The sequence below is a fragment of the Neovison vison genome, chromosome 7 (assembly GCF_020171115.1).
Source record: "Neovison vison isolate M4711 chromosome 7, ASM_NN_V1, whole genome shotgun sequence".
NCBI classification, from domain to species: domain Eukaryota; kingdom Metazoa; phylum Chordata; class Mammalia; order Carnivora; family Mustelidae; genus Neogale; species Neogale vison.
The window spans coordinates 201,855,510-201,878,620 of NC_058097.1; the positions used below are offsets into that span (position 1 = coordinate 201,855,510).

Here is a 23,111-nt window from a genome sequence, read left to right on the forward strand (position 1 = left end):
AGCAGGGGGAGTGGGAGAGGGAGAAGCAAGCTTCCCACTGAGCAGGGAGCCCGATGCAGGCCTTGATCCCAGGACCCCCGGATCATGACCTGAGCCAAAGGCAGACGCTCAATGATTGAGCCACCCAGGTGCCCCAGAAAGAACTACTACTTTTTTTTTTTTTTTTAAGATTTTATTTATTTATTTGACAGAGATCACAAGTAGACAGAGAGGCAGACAGAGAGAGGGAGGGGGGAAGCAGGCTCCCTGCTGAGCAGAGAGCCTGATGTGGGCTTGATCCCAGGACCCTGGGATCATGACGTGAGCCGAAGGCAGAGGCTTTAACCCACTGAGCCACCCAGGCGCCCCCAAAGAACTACTTCTCACATTTGGTAGATGGAGATATGTGAAGGTTTGTTTAATAAGGGGGCAGGAGTTATGGAAGGACAGGAGGAAGATGTGGAAGTCCCTAGGAGGTTTACCCTGCCAACCTGGAAGGTCTCAACATAGGTCTCTACCTGTGCCAGGTTAGGACACAGGGAGCTGGGTCTAAAATTAGATATTCTTTGAATAAAGAGAAACAGACCTGTGGGTCTGGTACCTAGCTGATTTTCCATACACTGTAGTTTATATAGGAGCAAGAGTGAGATCTCAGTTGGAACCAAATTATAGAGGACTTCATTTTAGAACACAGAGGGACCTTAAATTACTTACCTCCAAGGGAAAATTAGGATCTAGAGAAGTTAAATGATTTACTTAGCTGCCTAAAATCACACAGCATAGTAGTAATAGTAGAATTGACACTAGATACTTTTGCTTATAGACACTTGTGGTTTCTTGTTTTTCTGTTATCCAAAAAACTTAACTTAGGTCAATTTTACCTTTTTTTCCCTCTTCATTTGTAAAATAATGCCATCCTATTTCCTGACTTTCATAGGGTGACTATTTTAGGTATAAAAAAAGAAACTGCTTGATATAGAATTAATTAATTAATTAATTTTTAAAAGATTTTATTTATTCACATTTGACAGAGAGAGAGAGATCACAAGTACACAGAGAGGCAGGCAGAGAGGCAGGCAGAGAGAGGGGGGAAGCAGGCTCCCCGCTGAGCAGAGAGCCCGATGTGGGGCTCGATCCCAGGACCCCGGGATCACGACCCAAGCCGAAGGCAGAGGCTCAACCCACTGAGCCACCCAGGCGCCCCTGATATAGAATTTAAAATGATAAAATTGTACATTGGTTCTCTAGGAATGGTTTTGGTATGTTGTGTGATTTTTTTAAATTGTGGCAAAATACATATAACATAAAATTTGCCATTTTCACTGTTTTTAAGTGTACACGTCAATGGAATTAATTAATTAATTAATTAGTTAATTAATTCACAGCTTTGTGCAACCATTACCACTATTTATTTCTGAAACTTTCTGAAACTATTTCTGAAACTTTCTTTTTATCCCAAGTAGAAACTCTAACCTCAAAGCAGTAATTCCCCATTCTTCATTCCTTCTCCTCACAGCCCCTGGTAACTTTTTTTTTTTTTTTTTTTTTTTGGAGAGAGAATGAGAGAGAGAGAGAGAGCGCATGAGAAGGGGGAGGGTCAGAGGGAGAAGCAGACTCCCTGCCAAGCAGGGAGCCAGATGCTGGATTCAATCTCAGGACTCTAAGATCCTGACCTGAGCCGAAGGCAGTCGCTTAACCAACTGAGCCACCCAACCCCCCACCCCCATAACCTTTAATCTGCTTTCTGTCTCTATGAATTTGCCTGTTCTAGGTTCCTCATGTAAGTGAAATCGTATAATATTGATCCTTTTGAATCTGACCTCTTCCACTTAGCATGATGCCTTTAAGGTTCATCCAAGGTGCCCCACGTGTCAGAACTCCATTCCTTTTTATTGCTGAGTAAGATTCCATTGTATCACTATCCTACATTCTCTTTATGTGTTTATCTGTAAATGGACATTTGGGACTATTTCTACCTTTTGACTATTGTGAATAATGCTGTTATGAATATTGGTATGAAAGTATCTGTTTGAGTCTCTGCTTTCAATCTTTTGGGTATATACCTAAAAGTGGAATTATTGGATCATATGGTAATTCTATGTTTAATTTTTTGAGGAATTGCCCTGCTGTTTACCATACAGGCTGTACTGTATTATATTTCCACCAGCAATGCATAAGGGTTCCAGTTTCTCCATTTCCTTGCTAACACTTGTCTTTTTTTTTTTTAATAATAGATATCCTAATGGATGTGAAGTATATCTCATTGTGGTTTTGATTTGCATTTCCCTGATGATTAGTGATACTGAGCATCTTTTCATATGTGTATTGATCATTTGTGTTTCGTTTTTTGGGTTTTTAAAAAATTTTATTTATTTGACAGATCACAAGTAGGCAGAGGGGCAGGCAGAAAGGGGGGGGAGCAGGCCCCCGGCTGGGCAGAGAGCTTGACTCGGGGCTCGATCCCAGGACCCTGGGATCATGACCTGAGCTAAAGGCAGAGGCTTTAACCCACTGAGCCACCCAGGACCCCCCCCCCTCTTTTTAAAGTTTTTATTTATTTATTTGACAGAGATCACAAGTAGGCAGAGAGGCAGGCGGGGGGGGGATTGTTTTGTTTTTTAAGATTTTATTTCTCTGACAGAGAGTGAGCAAGCACAGCAGGCAGGAGAGAGAAAAGCAGGCTCCCTGCTGAGCCTGACGTAGGTCTCCATCCTAGGACCCTGGGACCATGACCTGAGCCAAAATCAGTCACTTAACCAACTGAGCCACACAGGTGCCCCTGGTTTGTTTTTTAAGATTTATTTATTTTAGAGAGAGCAAGCAAGCAAGCGCCTGTGCAGCTGAGGGAGGGCAAGAGGAAAGAGAGAGAGAACCTCAAGCAGACTCCACGCTGAGCAGGGAGCCTCACACGGGCTTGATCTCATGATCCTGAGATTATGACCTGAGCTGAAACCAAGAGTTGAATGGACGCTCAACCAACGAGACACAGGCACCCTGTATTGGCTATTTGTAGGTCTTTTTTGAAGAAATGTCTAAGTCCTTTGCCCATTTTTGAATTGGGTTATTTTGTTGTTGAGTTGTAAGAATTCTTTATATAGTTTAGATATTAATTCCTTATCAGATACATGATTTGCAAATATTATCTCCCATTCTGTAGTTTGTTTTTTCACTTTGTTGATAGTATCCTTTGCATAGAAGTTTTCAATTTCAATGAAGTCCAGTATATCTTTTTTTTTTTTTTTTTGCTTTTGCTTTTGCTTTGGTGTCATGTCTAAGAAATAAAATGTTGTGAAGATCTTCCCGGTGTTTTCTAAAAATGTTAAGAGTTTTAACTTTTTTGGTTAGGTCTTTGATCCATTTTGAGTTAATTTTTGTATATAGTGTAAGGTAAGGGCCCATCTTTATTCTTTTGCATGCAGATACCCAGTTTTCCTTGCATCATTTGTTGAAAATGTATTTAATCTTAATTTACATCTTAGAGCCACATGTGGCTAGTTTCTACCATATTGGACAGCACAGATATAGATGATCATATCTTTTTTGTTCTTTAATCTGTTAATGTGGTGAATTACATCAATTGATAGGAGTGGAAATTCTTAGAACTAACAAATAGCTTTTGCATTCCTGACACATCAAGGAGTTCATTGACTACTTAACTTTTTTTAGTCACTTGTCTATTCATATAAAATTAATTAAAATGACTGCAGTTGTTTAGAAAAAAATACTGCTTTGTCAAAAATGTTACTTAAGCAGTGTCTTGAATTAGTCTACCTCAAACCCTATTCTGATGTTATCAAACTACAGTGCTTTTTTTTTTTTTTTAAGATTTTATTTATTGGAGAGAGCGATACAGAGAAAGCAGGGGCAGGGGTAGAGGGAGAGTGAGAAGCAGGCTCCTCGGTGAGCAGGGAGCCTAATGTGGGACTCCATCCCGGGACCTTTTGAGGTCATGGCCTGATCCGAAGGCAGATGCTTAACTGACTGTGCCACCCAGATGCTGCCCCTACATTGCTTTATTTAAACATACATGTGTATTACCTTTTTCTTTTACAGATTGCCAGTCATTTTTTATTGAGATACAATTCCTGTACTGTGCAGTTCACCCTTTTAAGGTGTACAGTTCAGTGGTTTTTTAATATGTTCACAAAGTTGTGTAGACATTACCACTATCTAATTCCAGAACATTTTTAGTACCTCAAAGAAACCCAGAAGACATTGGCAGTGGTTCCCTGTCTCTTTTCCCTCCAGCCCCTGGTAACCACTAATCTAGTTTCTGTCTCTGTAGATGAGTTTATTCTGGATATTTCATATAAATGTTATAATATGTAGTCATTTGTGACTGGTTTTCTTCACTGAGCAGTATGTTTTCAAAGTTCATCTGTGGTGTAGCATATATCAGGATTTCACTCCTTTTTATTGCTAAACAGTATTCCATTTTGTGGATATATTGTTTTTTTTAAGATTTTATTTATTTATTTGACAGAGACTGCGTGAGAGAGGGAAACACAAGCAGGGAGAGTGGGAGAGGGAGAAGCAGGCTTCCCGCTGATCAGGGAGCCTGATACCGGGCTCAGTCCCAGGAATTATGACCTAGGCTGTAGGCAAACGCTTCATGACTGAGCCAGCCAGCCACCCGGGTTCCCCTGGATATACATTTATCCACTTATATCTAGTAGATATATTTTTATCTACTCCTCACTTGATGGACCTTTGGGTTGTTTTCTGCGTTTTGGCTATAATGAATAATGTCACGAATTTTTGTAGGTATATGTGTGTACATACCTAGGAATGAAATTGCTGTGTATTATGATAACTCTGTTTAATGAGGACCTGCCAGACTTTTTCCAAAGGGGTTGTTGTTCTCTTCTACATTTCCACCAACTGTGTATGAGGGTCTCACGTTCTTCACGCTCTTACCAGCACTTCCTATCTGACTAATGGGTATGAAGTGGTGTCTCCTTAATGACTAATGATGAGCTCGTGACTGATAGTGTTTCATGTGCTTTTGGAGCCGGTTATATATCCTTGAGAAATAATTATTCAAGCTATTTGCCCTTTGCTTGTTTATTAAAAATTTTTTGTCATTTTATTATTAAGTTGTAGGAGTTTTTATATATTCTATATGTCTATCTAGATATATTTTCTGGATACTTGTGAGATGCACGATTTGCAAATATCTTCTCCCATTCTGTAGTTTGACTTTTATTTTTCTTGAGAGTGTTTTCTGAAGCATAAGAAATGTTAATTTTGAGGAAATTCAGTTCATTTATTTTGTTATTGTTAGACTATTTTGATGTCATATCTAAGAATCCATTGCCTAATCCAAATCCATGAATATTTACACCACATTTTGTTAAGAACTGCAGTTTCAGCCTTTACATTTAAGTCTTTGATCCATTTTTTTTTAAAAGATTTTATTTGTTTATTTGACAGACAGAGATTACAAGTAGAGAGGCAGGCAGAGAGAGAGAGAGAGGGAGGGAAGCAGGCTCCCTGCTGAGCAGAGAGCCGGATGCCGGACTCGATCCCAGGACCCTGAGATCATGACCTGAGCCAAAGGCAGCGGCTTAACCCACTGAGCCACCCAGGCGCCCATTTTTAATGTGCTTTTTTTTTTTTTTTTGTGGTATATGATGTGGGTTAGAGGTCCAACTTCATTCTATCACATGTGAATACAGTTGTTCCAGCATAGTTGCTTAAAAAGACTCTCATCCCGGGGTGCCTGGGTGGCTCAGTCAGTTGAGTGTCCAACTCTTGATCTCTGCTCAGGTCTTTATCTCAGGCTCCTGATTTTGGCCCCCTGCATTGGGCTCCTTTCCCCACTGCATTATTTAGGCATCCCTGTTGAAAATCAGTTGACTATAAATGTAAAGGTTTATTTCTGGGTTTTCAGTTCTCTTCTGCTGATCTTTATGTCTGTCCTCATGCCCACACCACACAGTCCTGATTATTATATAGCCTTCTTAGTAAGTTTCGAAAGCAGGCAGTGTGAGTCCTCCGATATTATTCTTTTTCAAGATTGTTTTGGCTATTCTGGTTCCCTTCGTTTCCATAGGAATTTTAAGATGATTTTGCTAATTTCTGCAGGAAAAAAGGCGATTTCATTAGATACTGTGTTGAATCTGTACATCAATTTGAGGAGTACTGTCATTATCATAATAAATCTTGCAGTCCATGAACACAGGATGTCTTCTCATTTATTTAGATCTTCAATTTCTTTCGACAATATTTTGTTTTTTCCCAGTGTACAAGTCTTGGCTTTTTTTGGTTAAACTTATTTCTTTGTATTTTTTGATGCTATTATAAATAGACTTGTTTTCTTAATTTCATTTTTGGATTTTTCATTGTTAGTATATAAATATATAACTCAAATTTTTGTGTGTGTGGATTCCATAAAATTTTCTATGTACAAAATCCTGCCATTTGTGAATAGAGATAGTTCTACTTTTCTTTTCAAACTTGTATGTCTTTTTCTTGCCTAATTGCCTTCACTAGAACTTGTAATACAGTGTTGAATAGAAGTGATGAAAGCAGACATCCATGTCTTGCTCCTCATCTTAGAGAGAAAGCTTTCGGTCTTTTACCATTAAGTATGATGTTAGCTGTGGGTTTGTGGTAGATACCCTTTATTAGCTGGAGGAAGTTACCTTCTATTCCTAATTTGTTCACTGTCTTTTATCATGAAGGGATGTCGAATTTTGCCAAATGCTCTTTCTGCATTTATTGAGAGGATCATTATCATTTTGTCCTTTTTTTTTTTTTTTAAGATTTCATTTATTTGAGAGAGTGAGTGAGCACGAATGGAAGGAGGGGCAGAGGGAGAGGGAGGAGCAGGCACCCCACAGAGCAGGGAGCCCAATGTGGGGCACAGTCCTGGGACTCCAGGATCATGACCTGAGTCAAAGGCAGACGCTTAACCAACTGAACCACCCAGGCACCTCTCATGTGCTGATTTTTAAATTTAATATTTCACAAGCACTTTTCAGTGTTATTTGTTGTAATAAATATGTTGATGGTCACATTATATTCACCAGAGTATATGTTAGCCTTGGGTGGCTTAGCCGTTTTCCTATAGGACAAGTCTAGTTTTATGTGACCTTTAGAAAATGATTTCTCTTTCTCACCTCATTCCACTCCCCCAAATATCTAAGAAAGGCAGATGGTTGCTGGCATCAAGGAATATTCCCTGCTCAAAATTCCTGATTTCTTCACTCTGCTCTGTTCTTTTACTTTTTAGGTGTATAACGTAAAGGCATCTTAAGACAATGCCCTTTCCATCATTCTTTTTTACTACATGTTTAGAAAAGGGAATGCCAAAAGAAAGTTTCTATATAATGATTGATAACCTATTTGCATCCAACCTTGTCTCACTGTCTTTTCTTCATCATCTAGGAGAGATAATAGTATATTAGTATTTACTAGTGTATCAGTATATTATTAGTATATTAGATATTACTAATATTAGTAACTAATATTAGTATAACTAATATCTAATATCTGTATCCCTTGAACTTGACCTAGCTGTCAGTACTTGAGTTAATCTAAGTGTTCATTTACATGGCCATTTTTATCATTTAATATAGTTAATCACTGCTTGACTAAGGGTGGTGAATTTTTCAAGGCAGTTTTAAAATTCTTTTCATTGTTTGGATGCTGGAAAATACAAGTTTGCTTATATAGTTTGATTATCTAAACAGAATAAACCATTATTGATTATAAACTCACTGTGGACCCTGCAAAGTATAAATTGGTTTTGAGGGAAAATGTGGTTGGAATAGATTTCAGCGTTCACTTTGTGCCTGCTGTTTTCTGTGACACTTGGTTCAGTGAGGGCTGGGATCTATGGGAGACCAGTAACTTCCTCTGGGCTGCCTAAAATGCCTGTATGGAAGTCACCTGGAATGAAAAAGCACAGCGCACTGGCAAGCCATTGTGAATTATCTGACAGTGTTGGTGGGTGGGCTGAAGGAGATCGATGGTTGCTTTCCTTAGTATTAATGTAGCCTTGCCTTTTGGGTTTTACCTGTAGCAGATTGTGTTATTGCCTACTGATTTCCAAGCTTATTGCAAGGATTGAAAATGTTCTTCTGCTTTTTTAAAAGATTTGTTTATTTTTAGAGGGAGGACAGAGGGGCAGAGGGAGAGGGAGCAAATCCTCAAGCAGACTTCCTGCTGAATGGTAGCCTGACTCAGGGCTCAGTCCCAGGACCGTGAGGTCATGACCTGAGCTGAAACCAAGGGTTGGATGTTTAAACAGCTGAGCCACTCGGGTGCCCCAGGATTGACTATATATTTAAAGCGCATAGAGGTTTGCTATAGATAACTTGTTTACTTTCACTAGGATTTATGTTAAGATGAGGATAGGCAAAAAAACAATATTCTTGACAGTATTAAAACTGATACAGATAGTTTTCACATTATTGCTGATTTATCAGTTGTAGCAAACAAAAAGAAAACAAATCAGATTCATTTTTCTGTTGTCTTTAAGTAGCTTGGCTGGAGCAAGTGCCTACTCCATATCCTTATATTCCGTATATTGGAAATGTAAATGGACGAAGGAATTCTTGAACATAGGAAGAAGAAAAGCATATAAAAAGGAAGGAAGGATGGGGGAACTTCTCGCTACCATGTTAGAAATGTTGGGATAGTCAGGGTGATTATGTCCTCCTTACTGAGGAAGAGTCAGTAATGGTAGACCTAGGAAAGGTTAAAGTTTGAAAATGTGACTGGGATTTTGACAAGTGTTTTAGAAGTTACAGTGCACGTGAGGGGAGGGGGCATCTACATTTATTTTGATGGTGTTGCCCTTGCTCTATGGAATTCATCTTTTGGAATTCTCTTCAGAAACATATAAATGAAGTATAGTAAGGAGGGGAACTAAGGATATCTTTTTTCTTTTCTTTTTTAAGATTTTATTAGGGGCGCCTGGGTGGCTCAGGGGGTTAAAGCCTCTGTCTTCGGCTAAGGTTATGGTCTCAGGGTCCTGGAATCGAGCCCCCCGCATTGGGCTCTCCGTTCAGCAGGGAGCCTGCTTCCACCTCTCTGTCTGCCTGCCTCTCTGTCTACTTATGCTGTCTCTCTTTCTGTCAAATAAATAAATAAAATCTTTTAAATAAATAAATAAATAAATAAAAGATTTTATTAATTTCAGAGAGAGCATGAATGGTGGGGAGGGGCAGAGGGAAAGGGAGAAGCAGACTCCCTGCTAAGCAAGGAGCCGGATGTGGGGCTCAGTCCCAGGACCCTGACATCATGACCTGAGCCAAAGGCACACACTTAACTGACTGAGCCACCTGATGATGTCTGTTATAAAAACAAATTCGCCCAGCTGCAGTACCCTGAGGCTACTGATGGTGGCCAGTATTGAAGACTGCCATGCCTCAGCCCAGGGGCTGCTCTGTTGCATCCCCCCATGCCCCGTGGGCAGCTTCACCAAGGCCACTTTTTGATGCCATTTCCAAGACTTTCAGCTACTTCACCCCCGACCTCTGGAAAGAGACTGTGTTCCCAAGTCTCCCTATCAGGAATGCACTAACCATCTTGTAAAAACCCACGCCAGAGTCTCTATACAGAAGATCCAGGCTCCTGCTGTGGCCACCACATAGTTTTATACAAGAAAAATAAAGTGAATTAAATTGAAATAAGTGAAAAGTCTACCTAAATTAGATCTTCTTTTGGCCTTTGAGCTGGGACTTCAGGCAGCAAAGGTGCTAGGTAAGGGTGTTAGGAGTTTTGGTGACATATGGAAAAGATATCAGGTATCCCTCAGTGTTTTCAAACCAAACGTAACCTGGCGTGTTAAATCTAGCTCTCTACTGGTAACAGTCATTTTTATTCCCTTTAATTTTTATTTTTTATGACTCATTCCTGCCCCTTTCTTGACCCCCATTCCCAAAAGACCTTTCTCCAATATCTAATTTTAAATTCCAGGTTTGGTTGTTCATAGCACATCCTAGGGTAGGGTTACTGTGTTTACCCTTGCCTCTACCATGCCCACACTGATTGTCCTTTGTGTATGTATTCAAGAAATTTCAGCAAAATTTGACACTGGCTAAAGTAAATACGCTAGAAGGTAAATTTGCAGCAGGAGCAACATGTTATCTTCAAAAAAAAAAAAAAAGCTTGTGTGGGCACCTGGGTGGCTCAGTGGGTTAAGCCTCTGCCTTTCGCTCAGGTCATGATCTCAGGATCTCGGGATCAAGGGCCACATTGGGCTCTCTGCTTAGCAGGGAGCCTGCATCCCCGCCCCTCTCCGCCTGCTGGTGATCTCTGCCTGTTAAATAGATAAATAAAATCTTTAAAAAATTAGCTTGTGAAATATTCATATACTATAAAACTCACCCATTTAAATGTATATAATTAATTGGCTTTTTAGTATATTCCCAGTTGTACAAATATCACCATTCTTTAATTCCAGAATATTTTCATCGCTCCTGAAAGAAACCCAGACCATTAACTGTCACTTCCTATTCCTATTCCTTTCCCCAGCTCCTGGCAACTACTAATCTACTTTCTATCTCTATGGATTTGTCTTTCTGGACATTTCTTTTTTTGTTGTTGTTTTGTTTTTTTAAAAGATTTATTAATTTATCTATTTGACAGAGAGAGAGAGAGAGAGAGAGAGAGAGAGGGATCACTAGTAGGGAGAGAGGCAGGTAGAGGGAGAGGGGGAAGCAGGCTCTCCGCCGAGCAGAGAGCCTGGTGTGGGCCTTGATCCCAGGACCCTGAGACCATGACCCAAGCTGAGGGCAGAGGCTTATTAACTCACTGAGCCACCCAGGCGCCCTATTCTCGAGATTTCATGTAAATAAAATTCTATCATCTGTGGTACCTGATCTGTTGCATTTGGCTTCTTTCACTTAGCGTAATGTTTTCTAGATCCTCCCATGTTGCATTGCATGTTGGTATTTCATTCCTTTTTATGGCGAAATAATATTTCGCTGTGTAAATATACAATGTCAGTCAGTTGACATTTGGGTTAATGCTGCTATGAACATCTGTGTACCAAGTTTTTGGGTGGACATAAGTTTTAAATTCTTTCAGATACATACCTAGGGAGTAGAATTGCTGGTCATAAGATAACTCTATGTTTAATATTTTGAGGAACTTCTGAGCCATTTCCCAGAGGGGTTGTACCATTTTACCTTCCTGCCAACAGTGTACGGGGTAGTTTCTCTACATTCTCACTCTCACTTGTTATTGTCCACCTTTAAAATTTTAAAATTTTTGTTAAGGTTTCATTTTTCTTAAATTTTATTTGTTCATTTGACAGAGATCACAGGTAGTCAGAGAAGCAGGCAGAGAGAGAGGAGGAAGCAGGCTCCGTGCTGAGCAGAGAGCCCGATCATTTATTTATGTGAGAGAGAAAAAGTGAGCCAGATAGAGCATGAGCAGGGGGAGGGGCAGAGGGAGAGGGAGAAGCAAACTCCCTGCTGAGCAGGGAGCCCGAGGGTGGGCTCCATCCCAGGACTCTGGGATCATGACTGACTGAGCAAGCCAGACACTGCCCCTATGGTCCACCTTTTGATAATGGCCATCCTGGTGTTTGTGAAGTGATGTCTCATTGTAGTTTTAATTTCCATTTCCCCTAATGACTGATAGTGAATATCTTTTCATGTGTTCATTGGCCATTTGTATATTTTCTTTTCTTTTTAAGTTTTATTTGAGAAATCTTTATACCCAACCTGGGGCTCAAACTTAAATGATCAAGAGTCCCATCCCCCCACCTTTTCTTTAAGATTTTATTTATTTATTTGTCAGAGAGAGCACAGGTGGGAGGAGCGGCAGGCAGGGGGAGAAGCAGATACAGGACTCCATCCCAGGACCCTGGGATCATGATCCGGGCCATAGGCAGACACTTAACCAATATGCCATCCTGAGCCATATCCTCTTCTGACTGAGCCAGCCCAGCACCCCTGTATATTTTCTTTAGGGAGATGTTCTAAAGCCAAATATTGATGGTCTGCTATTTGGAATGCTATTATTTAGGTTAACGTTCTTCTTTTATCTTATGTAAAGGAGTTTTTGTTTCATTAATTCAAATTAATTCATTAATTCAAATGTTCTTAAAGATGGTTTTAGAGAGCTATTGTAGAGAGGCACCTGAGTGGCTCAGTTGGTTAAGCGTCTGCCTTTGGCTCAGGGTCCTAGGGTTGAACCCTGCATCTGGCTCCTTGCTCAGTGGGGAGCCTACTTCTCCCTCTGCCTCTACTCCCCACCCCCCGACTTGTGCTATCTCTCTAGCTCTCTTTCTCTCTCAAATAAAGAAACCTTAAAAGAAAGAAAGAAAGAAAGAAAGAAAACTAATGAAGATACTGCTCTTTCCCCTATGAAAATACTGTATTTTTTATCCTGAAATGTCTATAAAGACAGTTGGACCCTATTTGGTTATATTTCTATTGTAAATTTATATCTCCAGGGTCAAAGAGTTATCAGAGGTAAAATTCACAAGTAGGGAACCAGTGACTCATCAAAATTTTGTGATGTTCTGTACATTCTGAGGACATTAGCTGACCTTTAGTTGAGAGAAAGATCTATAAGACAAGGAGAATTGATGTTTGACATAATAACTGAAGTTGAAAGTACATGACATTGAAGTGTGCACGTGTTTATGGGCTCTTTTAGATAGGCATGAAAAGTACATGATTTATCCTTATGTCCCTCTCTCTGCAGCGTGGTACCATGCGACGACGCTATGAAGATGATGGCATCTCAGATGACGAAATTGAAGGGAAAAGAACTTTTGACTTGGAAGAGAAACTCCACACCAATAAATATAATGCAAATTTTGTTACTTTTATGGAGGGAAAAGGTCAGTATCATTTTGGTTCAGGGTACCTGTAGTCCCTTGATGTGTAGGAGGTTGTAGATTCTGGGAACTGTGGGCTCGGAATCTATGCAGCTAAATATTGCCCATTGATGATGTGATGCTGTTTATTTTCTCTTATTCTACAATGCCATTCAACACACAAGCACACACTACCCCATCCCCTAATCCTCCCACCCTGTGAGTCATTCCCTGCTGTATGAGAAGAAAGCACACCTTTATTAGGGCCAGAAGCATTGTTGGAGTTGTTCCCTGAAGTCCTTTTCCTTCTTCCATCCCTTGCTTTGGGTTTAATTAAAAAAAATAGTACAGTAAAAATTCATTTATGTATGCATCCCCTCTCCCCAAACAAAACAGAGGTGGGATCCGTGTGTATCATGAGGCTTTTTTGCTCCTTGGCAAAGTGACAAGGATGTTATGGTATGTATTGTAGTGGACAGAATTAAATTTTTTGGCTTTTAAGAGACAGAGTGATGATAATTTCTGCTTAGGATTTAGAAGGTAACTCAATTATAGTACTACCCCCTGTTGGTTAAATTCTGTTTACTATGTAAATATAGACTTAGCAAACCCCTTGAGCCCTGCCTGTCAGGATACTTTTCCTGTATCCTGAGAGATGCTTTTTATAACAAGCATGTATCTAACAGAGCAAAACTATATACACAGAAACAGCAAACACTATCTCTGCCTTACTACTTAGGATCTTTTTTTTATGGTCCTTTCATCTTTTTCCAACTATACGTCTTGCTTTTCTAATAATTGTTTTCTTATGGTGACAGATTTTAATGTAGAGTATATCCAGCGGGGTGGCTTAAGAGACCCTCTGATTTTCAAGAATTCTGATGGACTTGGAATAAAGTAAGTATTGTTGGCCTAATTTTTAGGTTACAAAGAGATCATGTTACACCAGGGCTATAGACAATGCCATATTGATAACCCAAAGCAGTAGATAATTAAAAATAATCCCCCATTTAGATTTTAAAAGTGTGTATTTTTCTTCTTTTGTTACAAAAACAGTTCATGGTTGTTCTAGTTAAGTGAGAAAATACAGGTGAGCTAAAAAGAAATAGTTTTAAATCTCTTAAAATCTGTTACCTTGAGATATTTTTTCTTATATTTAAAATATATTGTTTTTTATATATTTAAAGTATATTGTTTTTAAACCTAATACAAGATTTATGTGTCTCAGCTTAGGAGTTTTTAGTACTCTAAGAAAAAACTCACACTGACTAGAGAAGGTATGCTTCCTGTTTACACTTATTGGTGTTTGTTTCATAGGATGCCAGATCCAGACTTCACTGTGAATGATGTCAAAATGTGTGTGGGTAAGTATTGAGCTTTGTGGCCTTTGTGTCTTTTAGGCAAAGATTTAAGATTTGGGACTGAATTCTAAATTTCTGACTGAGGTTTAAGGCTTAGGAACATGGAAGTACATATTTGATTGAAGTACCCCATTTGAAGTAGTTTTTTTAATAGAACACTGCTCTTAGCAACTTTGAGAATTTTCTCAAAGGGAGTTACAAAGTTGCTTCATTTAGTACTCATTAGGCATAGAACTCTATTTCTCTACTACCTACTGTTTTATCGCTCTCTGTCCCTCCCTCTCTCCATGAAGAGCCTGTTCCAGGATATTTTATATCTCTGAAGCAAGAATGAAACTCATTCATATCTGTGATTCTCTTTCGTTCCCTAAAAACAGTAGAGAAATTTCCTGGAAATTTTCACCAATGCTACGTTTGGTAACTTGGTCAACATTTAAAACTTTTTAAGCTGAAACATGGAACTCTTGATCTGGGGGTTGTAGGTTCGAGCCCCGTGTTGGGTGGAGAGATTTCTTAAAATTGATCAGTCAATCAGTGTAAGCTAAGAAATAGAAATTTATTAAAATTTCTCTTTATCAGTGACTGGTTACCTTGTCTTTTGTCTGATTTCTTTTTTACTCAAAATTGAGGAAAAGAAAGGAAATTGGATCAATCTAATTAAAGAAAAAAACTTCCTATGTCGGTAAAAATTCAGTTCAATTTTGTGCAGACCATTTGGTGTTCAGGGCAGCCCTGAGACCCACCAGGAAGGATCCTTAGGAATTCAGGCATGGTCACTCTCCTGTACACATTAAAGCAGTAAAATGGTTTAAAACCTTTTGGAAATGTTTCAGACAGGTCATGAAACAGAAGGAGGTTTTTCTAATGCTTTCCTCCCCACATTACTTTTGTTAAGTTTTGTCCTCTATGTTGAAGTTCCAAGTGCACACTCTTGCTTTGGAAATTAAAATTGCAGTACTGTCTCTTAGCCACTTGAGGGCCCTTTGTAGATGGTTGGATAACTTCTGTTTTTCTAAGAGGCGAAAGACACATAACCCAGGTAGAGGAAGTTTCTCTAATTCCCTCTATTTTTTACTCCCTTACTATTTCTTTGTTAGATTCCAGCTATCTGCCTGTCACTGTGTATTTCCTAGTTCCTAGCACAATCACTGGAGTATAGTAGGTACTCAGTAAATCTGTTGACTAATTAAAATGCTTTCCCACTCTTCATAAAGCAGGGGCTCTCTCAGGGAACTTCCTGAAAATCATCTTGAGTATGTAAGATCTATCAGTAGACTTCTTTTCCTAACAGACCTCCAGGACAGTAATAACTTAATGGACCACAGTAGCTTTTCTTTGTTGGTCAGGCATTCTTACGGTTTGTGATCCACAATGCATTGCATCAGAATCCTTTGTGGTACTTGTTAAAAAATAAAGACTTCTGGATCCCATCATAGACTTATGGTATCCAAATTTTCCAAGCTATGCAAATATAAGGACTTACTCAGTCCTTATTCAATTGAATACTCCTTATTCAATCACTGGTCTCTTTTTGGATTTTTTTCCCATTTCCTTCCCACTTTCCTATTTCTTCAGTAATATGTTCACTGCTAATAATGATCTTTGGAACCCCATCATAACCTTATATTTTACAGATAGACATTTGGGTGGTCATAAATATCTTTGCCATGATTTAAAATACACCAGTGGGGCACCTGGGTGGCTGGCTTAGTTGGTTAAGTGTCTGACTCTTGGATTCAGCTCAGGTCATGATCTCATGGATTGTGAGATCAAACCCCGTGTAAGGCTCCGTGCTCAGTGGTGTATCTGCTTGAAGAAGGATTCTCTCCCTTTGCCCTCCTCTTCCCCTCCCCACCCCGCTCACCTGCACTCGTGCTGTTTCTCTCTCTCAAATAAATAAGTCTTTAAAATAGAGCAGTGAGGGTGCCTGGGTAGCTCAATGGGTTAAAGCCTCTGCCTTCAGCTCAGGTCATGGTCTCAGGGTCCTAGGATCTAGCCCCGCATCAGGCTCTCTGCTCGGTAGGGAGCCTGCTTCCCCCCTCTCTCTGCCTTCTTGTGATCTCTATCTGTCAAATAAATAAAATCTTTTAAAAAATAAAATAAAATAGAGCAGTGATTATATCTAACCTAATAGATGGAGCATAAATTTCAGCTGATGCCTAACTTTATATTCATCCAAGTTGTTTGAAGTCCAGATTATTTTTTCTCAGATAACTGATGATTGTCAAAAGGTAGTGAACAAAATACTGGTGATTGTAATAATCCATTATCACTACATGTACTTTGGCTAATCCAGTCTTTTTTTCTACCTAAAGTAAAATGCTACATTTCCAGTGTTAGTTCATGTCCCATAAAGAAGAAAACCAGACTATTGTGTAAACTTTAGGTCATGGGATATATTGGTTGAGAGTATAGACTCAAAACTGCCTGGTTTCATACTTCAACTCTACTAATTACTAGCTGTGTAACCTTGGACGGTTTACTTAAATATAAGTTCAGAATAGTGTCTAACACACAGTACATGCTCAATAAATGTTAGCTATTACTATGATTCATTATTTTATCTAAGTATTCTGATACATACAGAGTCTTGGGTGCTCTGGTACCATTGGCAGAATGGAATGGAATTGCTTTTGCTTTGATCTGCCTTATTGAAGGAAAACATTCACTTACTTTTTAAAAATTGTGGTAAAATACAAACAACATAAAACTTACTGTTATCATAGTTTTAAAGTATGCAGTTCAGGGGCGCCTGGGTGGCTCAGTCGTTAAGCGTCTGCCTTCAGCCCAGGTCATGATCCCAGGGTCTTGGGATCGAGCCCCACATCTGGCTCCTTGCTCAGTGGGAAGCCTGCTTCTCCCTCTTGCACTCCCCTTGCTTGTATTCCCTTTCTCACTGTGTCTCTCTCTGTCAAATAAACAAAAAAAATCTTTAAAAAAAATAATAAAGTATACAGTTCAGTGACATTAATTATATTCACAACTTGCCGCCATCACCAGTATCTAGTTCCAGAACTTTTTCATCACCTGAAATGCAAACTCCATATGTAGGAAGTAGTCACTCCCTATTCCCTCCTACGCACAGTCCTGGCAACCACTTTGTACTTTGTATATGGATTTGCCTGTTGTGGATATTTCATATAAATAGAACAGTAAAATATGTAGCTTTTTGTGTCTGTTATGTATTTATTATATTATGTTCCAGCATGTAATAACACTTCATTCCTTTTTAGTGTTGGATAATAGTCACCCATGGATAAACCACATTTTGTTAATGCATTCATTTATTAATGGACTTTTGAGTTGTTTCCATCCTTTAACTATTGTGACTAGAGCTGCTGTGAACATTCATGTACAAGTTCTTGTTTGACCATCTGATTTTGACCCTGTGGATTCATACCTAGGAGTGGAAATCGCGGGGTCATATGGTCATTCTCTTTTTAACTTCTTGAGGAACCACCACTCTGTTGTCTGTCGCAGCTGCACCACTTTACATTGTTAGCAGCAAAGTCTCGACGGTTCCAGTTTTGCCAGCTTATGGCTGTCATAGTGAGTGTGAAATGGTATTTCAAAGCAGTTTTGATTTAGGCATTCACATTTTCTTCCAAAATATGAAGGGTACGTGTGATTCATTGCCTTATATTATCGGTCGTATTTTATCGTATTCCGCCACGTCTCCTTCATTGTGGCCATATTCTTGTGGTAGTCTTGTCCTCCCTCCTCTTATCTCTGATGGGTGACGAGACTCCATACTTCTTGGAGGCAGGGGACCAGGTCTTGTACTACTTGTTAAACCCATGAAGTCCAGGTATATAGTAGGTGTTTGTTAGTTTCTTACAAATCGAACAGTATTCTTAATATTACACAGCAGCCTTTTATTCTCTCTCTCTCTTTCCCTTTCTTGATCACTGTGATCTTTTTAAAGCTGTCCTGCCTTTCCATATCTTCTCTTAAGCTGCTGCCTCTGCTCGCAATTCTCTGTTGACTCTTTCTTGTTTAGATTCTGTTTATTCTAAGGCCCAGCCTAAATGTCTCTTCTTTTCCTAAAAGGCTTCTCTAGTCAGTACAGTGTTATTTAAGAAAAAAAAAAAATCCTTTTATTTTTACTACTGTTTAATTGACACCTACTTGTATTAAACAATTTATTTCATTGACTAAATCCACACAGCAGCTTACAAGGTGGTATTATTCCCAAGTTACAGAAGATACTGTGGTGCACAGAAATTAAATAACTTTCCCAACTATTATTAGAGATGAGATTTAAATTTAGGTATCGTTGGCTTTGAAGTTGGTGTTTTTTCCCCCATACTGTTTTGTGCATTCTGCCTTTTGTTGTAGTTGTTATAGTTAGTTGAGAATCTGATACCAGTCTTTATGTCCATCATGGTGTCTTTATCATTCAGTGAGTGTTTGTTAAATGAATGAAAAGGGGGGTTTATATTAGAAATGCTTAACAGGTTTGGGAAATAACTCTTTTAAACAAAATAATACATCACTGTTTTGGATCCTTTATTCAAATTGTAAGATGGATCTAGGTCCTCAAACTCTTCAAAACAATGTAGCTCAGTGGATAAGAACATTGACTGTAGAGTTGGTCCAGGATTTTTGTCCTGGAGGTTACCTACTACCTATTTTCTCACCTATGAAATCAAAATTTAGTACTTAACATTTAGAATTGATGGAATTGAGTGAGATATTGAATATAAGATTTGTTTCTTGACCATATAGAAACATGCCATAGGGAGTTGCTTTTAATATTACCTGTTGTCTTTTCGACTCTCCGTGGTTTTATTTTCTATTGATTATCCTTTTGAGTGACAATTCTTTATTCCTGAGTATCCTAAATAAAGGATAGCTTGTTTCCTTCCACTTTTGTTTTATATTCTTAATATATTAAGGATAATAGTGGCTCAGTGGAGAAGATTGATACATCTTTCATGGCAGGGAGTCGTCGCATGGTGGATGTCATGGATGTGAACACACAGAAAGGCATTGAAATGACCATGGCTCAGTGGACACGCTACTATGAGACTCCAGAGGAGGAGCGAGAAAAACTCTATAATGTCATCAGTCTAGAGTTCAGCCACACCAGGCTGGAGAACATGGTGCAGAGGCCCTCCACGGTTAGTCTTAATAATTTTTTCCACGTTTTCATTGTCACCAAGAGGGTGGTTTATATAATGGGAGAATGGGAGAATCTGTAACTTTTTATACATACCAAGATGAAATTGATAAACAAGACAATTTGATAATAACCTTCATTTTTAGGAAGTTCGTTATTTTTAAAAATCACTTAATTTTATATGGGGAGGGGTCATTTAGTTCTGATCACCAGTAACCTAATTTAAGAATAACATTGGTCTTTGCATGGAGTGGAGAACTGTCTTAAAATTCACTCTTTTTTTTTTTTTTTAAAAGATTTTATTTATTTATTTGACAGAGATCACAAGTAGGCAGAGAGGCAGACAGAGAGAGAGAGAGGGGAAGCAGTCTCCCTGCTGAGCAGAGAGCCTGATGCGGGGCTCGATTCCAGAACCCTGGGATCAGGACCTGAGCTGAAGGCAGAGGCTTTAACCCACTGAGCCACCCAAACACCCTTAAAATCACTCTTAAAAGACTTGCTGAAAAGCTTGAGGGAAAACTATTTTAGAGACAAGTGATCATTTTTATGAGATGGTTTCTGGAGCAGATTCCACTGGATGGCTAGTAAACTGACCAACCATCTTAAGGGAAAGTTGTTTGTTTTTGATCCTTCACTTTCCTGAAGGTAGATGCTGATTTAGCTCATCTCTTTGCAAAGTAGTAGCTATCTACAGAATGTTGAAACACTTACTTCACTTTTGAAATATGCCTAGTCATTTTTGAACCATTTTTATTCATTTAATTCCTATCTCAGAACTCACTTGAGTTGTATATTAGGTATGGAATAGCAGAACTAGCAATATTCTAGTCATTTCTTTTGTTTTGTTTTGTATTTTTAAGATTTTATTTATTTGACAGAGCGAGAGCATGAGAGAGAGAGAACAAGCAGGGGGAGTGGCAGGGAGAGGGAGAAGCAGGTTCCTGCACAGCAGGAAGCCTGACGTGGGGCTCAGTCCCAGTACCTTGGGATCATGACCTGAGTTGAAGGCAGATGCTTAATGACTGAGCCATCCAGGCACCCCTAATCATTTGTTTTGAAGTCAAGATCTTGGGTGCCTGAGTGGCTCAGTCAGTTGGGCATGTGCCTTCAGGTCAGGTCATGGTCTCAGGGTCTTAGGATCAAGCCCTACACTGGACTCCCTGCTCAGTGGGGAATCTGCTTCTTCCTCTTCCTTTGCCCCTCCCCACTGCTTGTCCCCCCTCCCCCAACTAAATAAATAAATCTTTAAAAAATAACAATAAAAAAGTCAAGATCTTAGTGGTTTTGTGTTTTTTTTTAAGATTTTATTTCTTTATTTGACAGAGATCACAAGTAGACAGGCAGGCAGGCAGTCAGAGAGAGAGAGAGAAGCAGGCTCCCTGCTGAGCAGAGAGCCCAACGCGGGGCTCCATCCCAGGATCCTGAGATCATGGCATGAGCTGAAGGCAGAGGCTTAACCCACTTAGCCACCCAGGTGCCCCAAGATGTCGGTGTTTTATTCTATTCATTTAAATTATCCCTATCACACCTTTTGACTTTCAAAGTTAAAATATGATAATTGCTTTTAATAGTTATTTTATATATACACCTATATTCAGCTTACTAGTAATGTTATTATCATAAGACATTGATAATGTACAGACCAACAGGAAAATGTTCTCAGTATTTTACTATTATCTGAAGAGACAGTATATAATTTTTTGTCACTGCTTCTTGTTACTGGAGATGCTACAACTAAATAGAGATTTTCTTGGGGTGCCTGGGGGCTCAGTCACTTAAATGTCCTACTCTTTTTTCTTTCTTTTTTTTTTTTTTTCTTTTCAAGGTTTTATCTATTTGTTTGTGAGAGGAAGAGTGAGAGTGAGAAGCAGACTCCCCGTCCTGCAGAGTCCCCATGGGGGCTCAGTCCCAGGAACCTGAGATCATGACCTCAGCTGAAGGCAGATACTTAACCGATTAAGCCACCCAGGTGCCCCTTGTGTCCTGCTCTTCCTCTCTTGACCCCAGGGTTGTGAGTTCAAGCCTGAGGTTGGGCTCCACATTAGGGTCCATTCCAGCCCCATATTTTAAAAAATAAAAAATAAGGGGTGCTAGGTGGCTCCATTGATTAACCATCTGAGTCTTGATTTTTTTTTTTAAGATTTTATTTATTTATTCAACAGAGATCACAAGTAGGCAGAGAGGCAGGCAGAGAGAGAGAGGAGGAAGCAGGCTCCCTGCTGAGCAGAGAGCCCGATGCAGGGCTCGATCCCAGAACCCTGGGATCATGACTGGAGCTACAGGCAGAGGCTTTAACCCACTGAGCCACCCAGGTGCCTCTGAGTCTTGATTTTATTTGGGTCATGATCTGAGGGTTGTGAGATCAAGTCCTGCATCGGGCTCCTTGTCGAGCTTGGAGCCTGCTTAAGATTCTCTCCCCAGGCACCTGGGTGGCTCATTCGGTGAAGCAACTGCCTTCGGCTCGGGTCATGATCCCTGGATTCTGGGATCGAGCCCCTCGTTGGGCTTCCTGCTCAGTGGAGAGCCTTCTTCTCCCTCTGCCTCTACCTCTCTTCCTGCTCATGTTCCCTCTTTTCCCTCTCTCTCCAATAAATAAATAAAATCTAAAAAATAAAAAAATAATAAAATAATAAAAATAAAAGGTTTTCTCTCTCTCCCCCTCTGCCTTTCCCCACTGGTTCTCTCAAAAAAAAAGAAAGAAAGAAAATAGAATAAATGAAAAATAAACACAGAATTTCTCATTAGGAAAACTTTATCTCCCTAGGATGATAAAAATTCTTTTTACATTAATTATCATCTGGTCATGTGGAAATACAAGAAGACAGGTGGTTGGAATCTAGTCTTGTTAGAGGCACGTAGGTGGCACAGTTGGTTAAGCATCTGGCTCTTGGTTTTGGCTCAGGTCGGGATGTCAGGGTCTTGAGATCAAGCCCCTTCTTAGGCTCTGGGTGTGGACTCTGCTTAAAGGTTTCTCTCTCCCTCTTCCCCCAATGCACTGTCCATCTCTCAAATAAATAAATCTTCAAAGGAAAAAGAAAGGATTTAATCTTATTATTAGTCAGACATGGTCCACATAACAAAGAATAAAGGACACCTGGCTGGCTCAGTAGGTAGAACATGCAGCTCTTGGGGCACCTGGATGGCTCAGTGGGTTAAAGCCTCTGCCTTCAGCTCAGGTTATGATCCCAGGGTCCTGGGATCGAGCCCTGCATCAGGGTCTCTGTCTGCCTCCCTCTCTGCCTACTTGAATCTCTGTCTGTCAAATAAATAAATAAAATCTGTAAAAACAAAAAACAAAAAACATGCAGCTCTTGATCTCGGGGTCATATGTTCAAGCCCCATGTTGAGCATAGAGCTTGCTTTAAAAAAAATTCTTTTTTAAGGCACAATTCATTGGTTTAAAATAGAGAGGGATGTAAGAATCACTGTAACATTGTTTATAAATTGTTTATAATATTAACAAATGAACATTGTTAATATTTTTTAAATTTCAATTTAAAAGTGATTGTAGCGGCTACCTGGGTGGCTCAGTGGGTTAAAGCCTCTGCCTTCAGCTCAGGTCATGATCCCAGGGTTCTTGGATCGAGCCCCACATCAGGCTCTCTGCTCAGCAGGGAGCCTGCTTCCTCCTCCTCTCTCTCTGCCTGCCTCTCTGCCTACTTGTGATCTCTGTCTATCAAATCAATCAATCAATCTTTAAAAAAAAAAAGTGATTGTAGCTATGAAAGTAAAACTTATGGGACGCCTGAGTGGCTCATTTGGTTAAGGTTTTGGCTTGATGGTACTCTCAGGTTGTAGTATGAGGCCCCACGTTGGGGCTCTGTGCTTGGCAGGGAATCTGCCTGTTTCTCTTCCTCTGCTT

At 39.6% G+C, this 23,111-nt stretch overlaps 1 protein-coding gene across 3 annotated transcripts in view; it reads left to right on the plus strand.

Moving 5' to 3' along the window:
- The window catches only part of KDM2A (lysine demethylase 2A), a 118,183-nt gene that overhangs the window by 54,702 nt on the left and 40,370 nt on the right, over positions 1–23,111 (plus strand). For all 3 annotated transcript variants that reach the window (XM_044259806.1, XM_044259804.1, XM_044259805.1), the window contains 4 exons: positions 12,652–12,790; positions 13,585–13,663; positions 14,084–14,130; positions 19,072–19,250. In XM_044259806.1, coding sequence (XP_044115741.1) covers positions 12,652–12,790; positions 13,585–13,663; positions 14,084–14,130; positions 19,072–19,250 — 444 coding nt within the window. The remainder of the gene's footprint in view (positions 1–12,651; positions 12,791–13,584; positions 13,664–14,083; positions 14,131–19,071; positions 19,251–23,111) is intronic.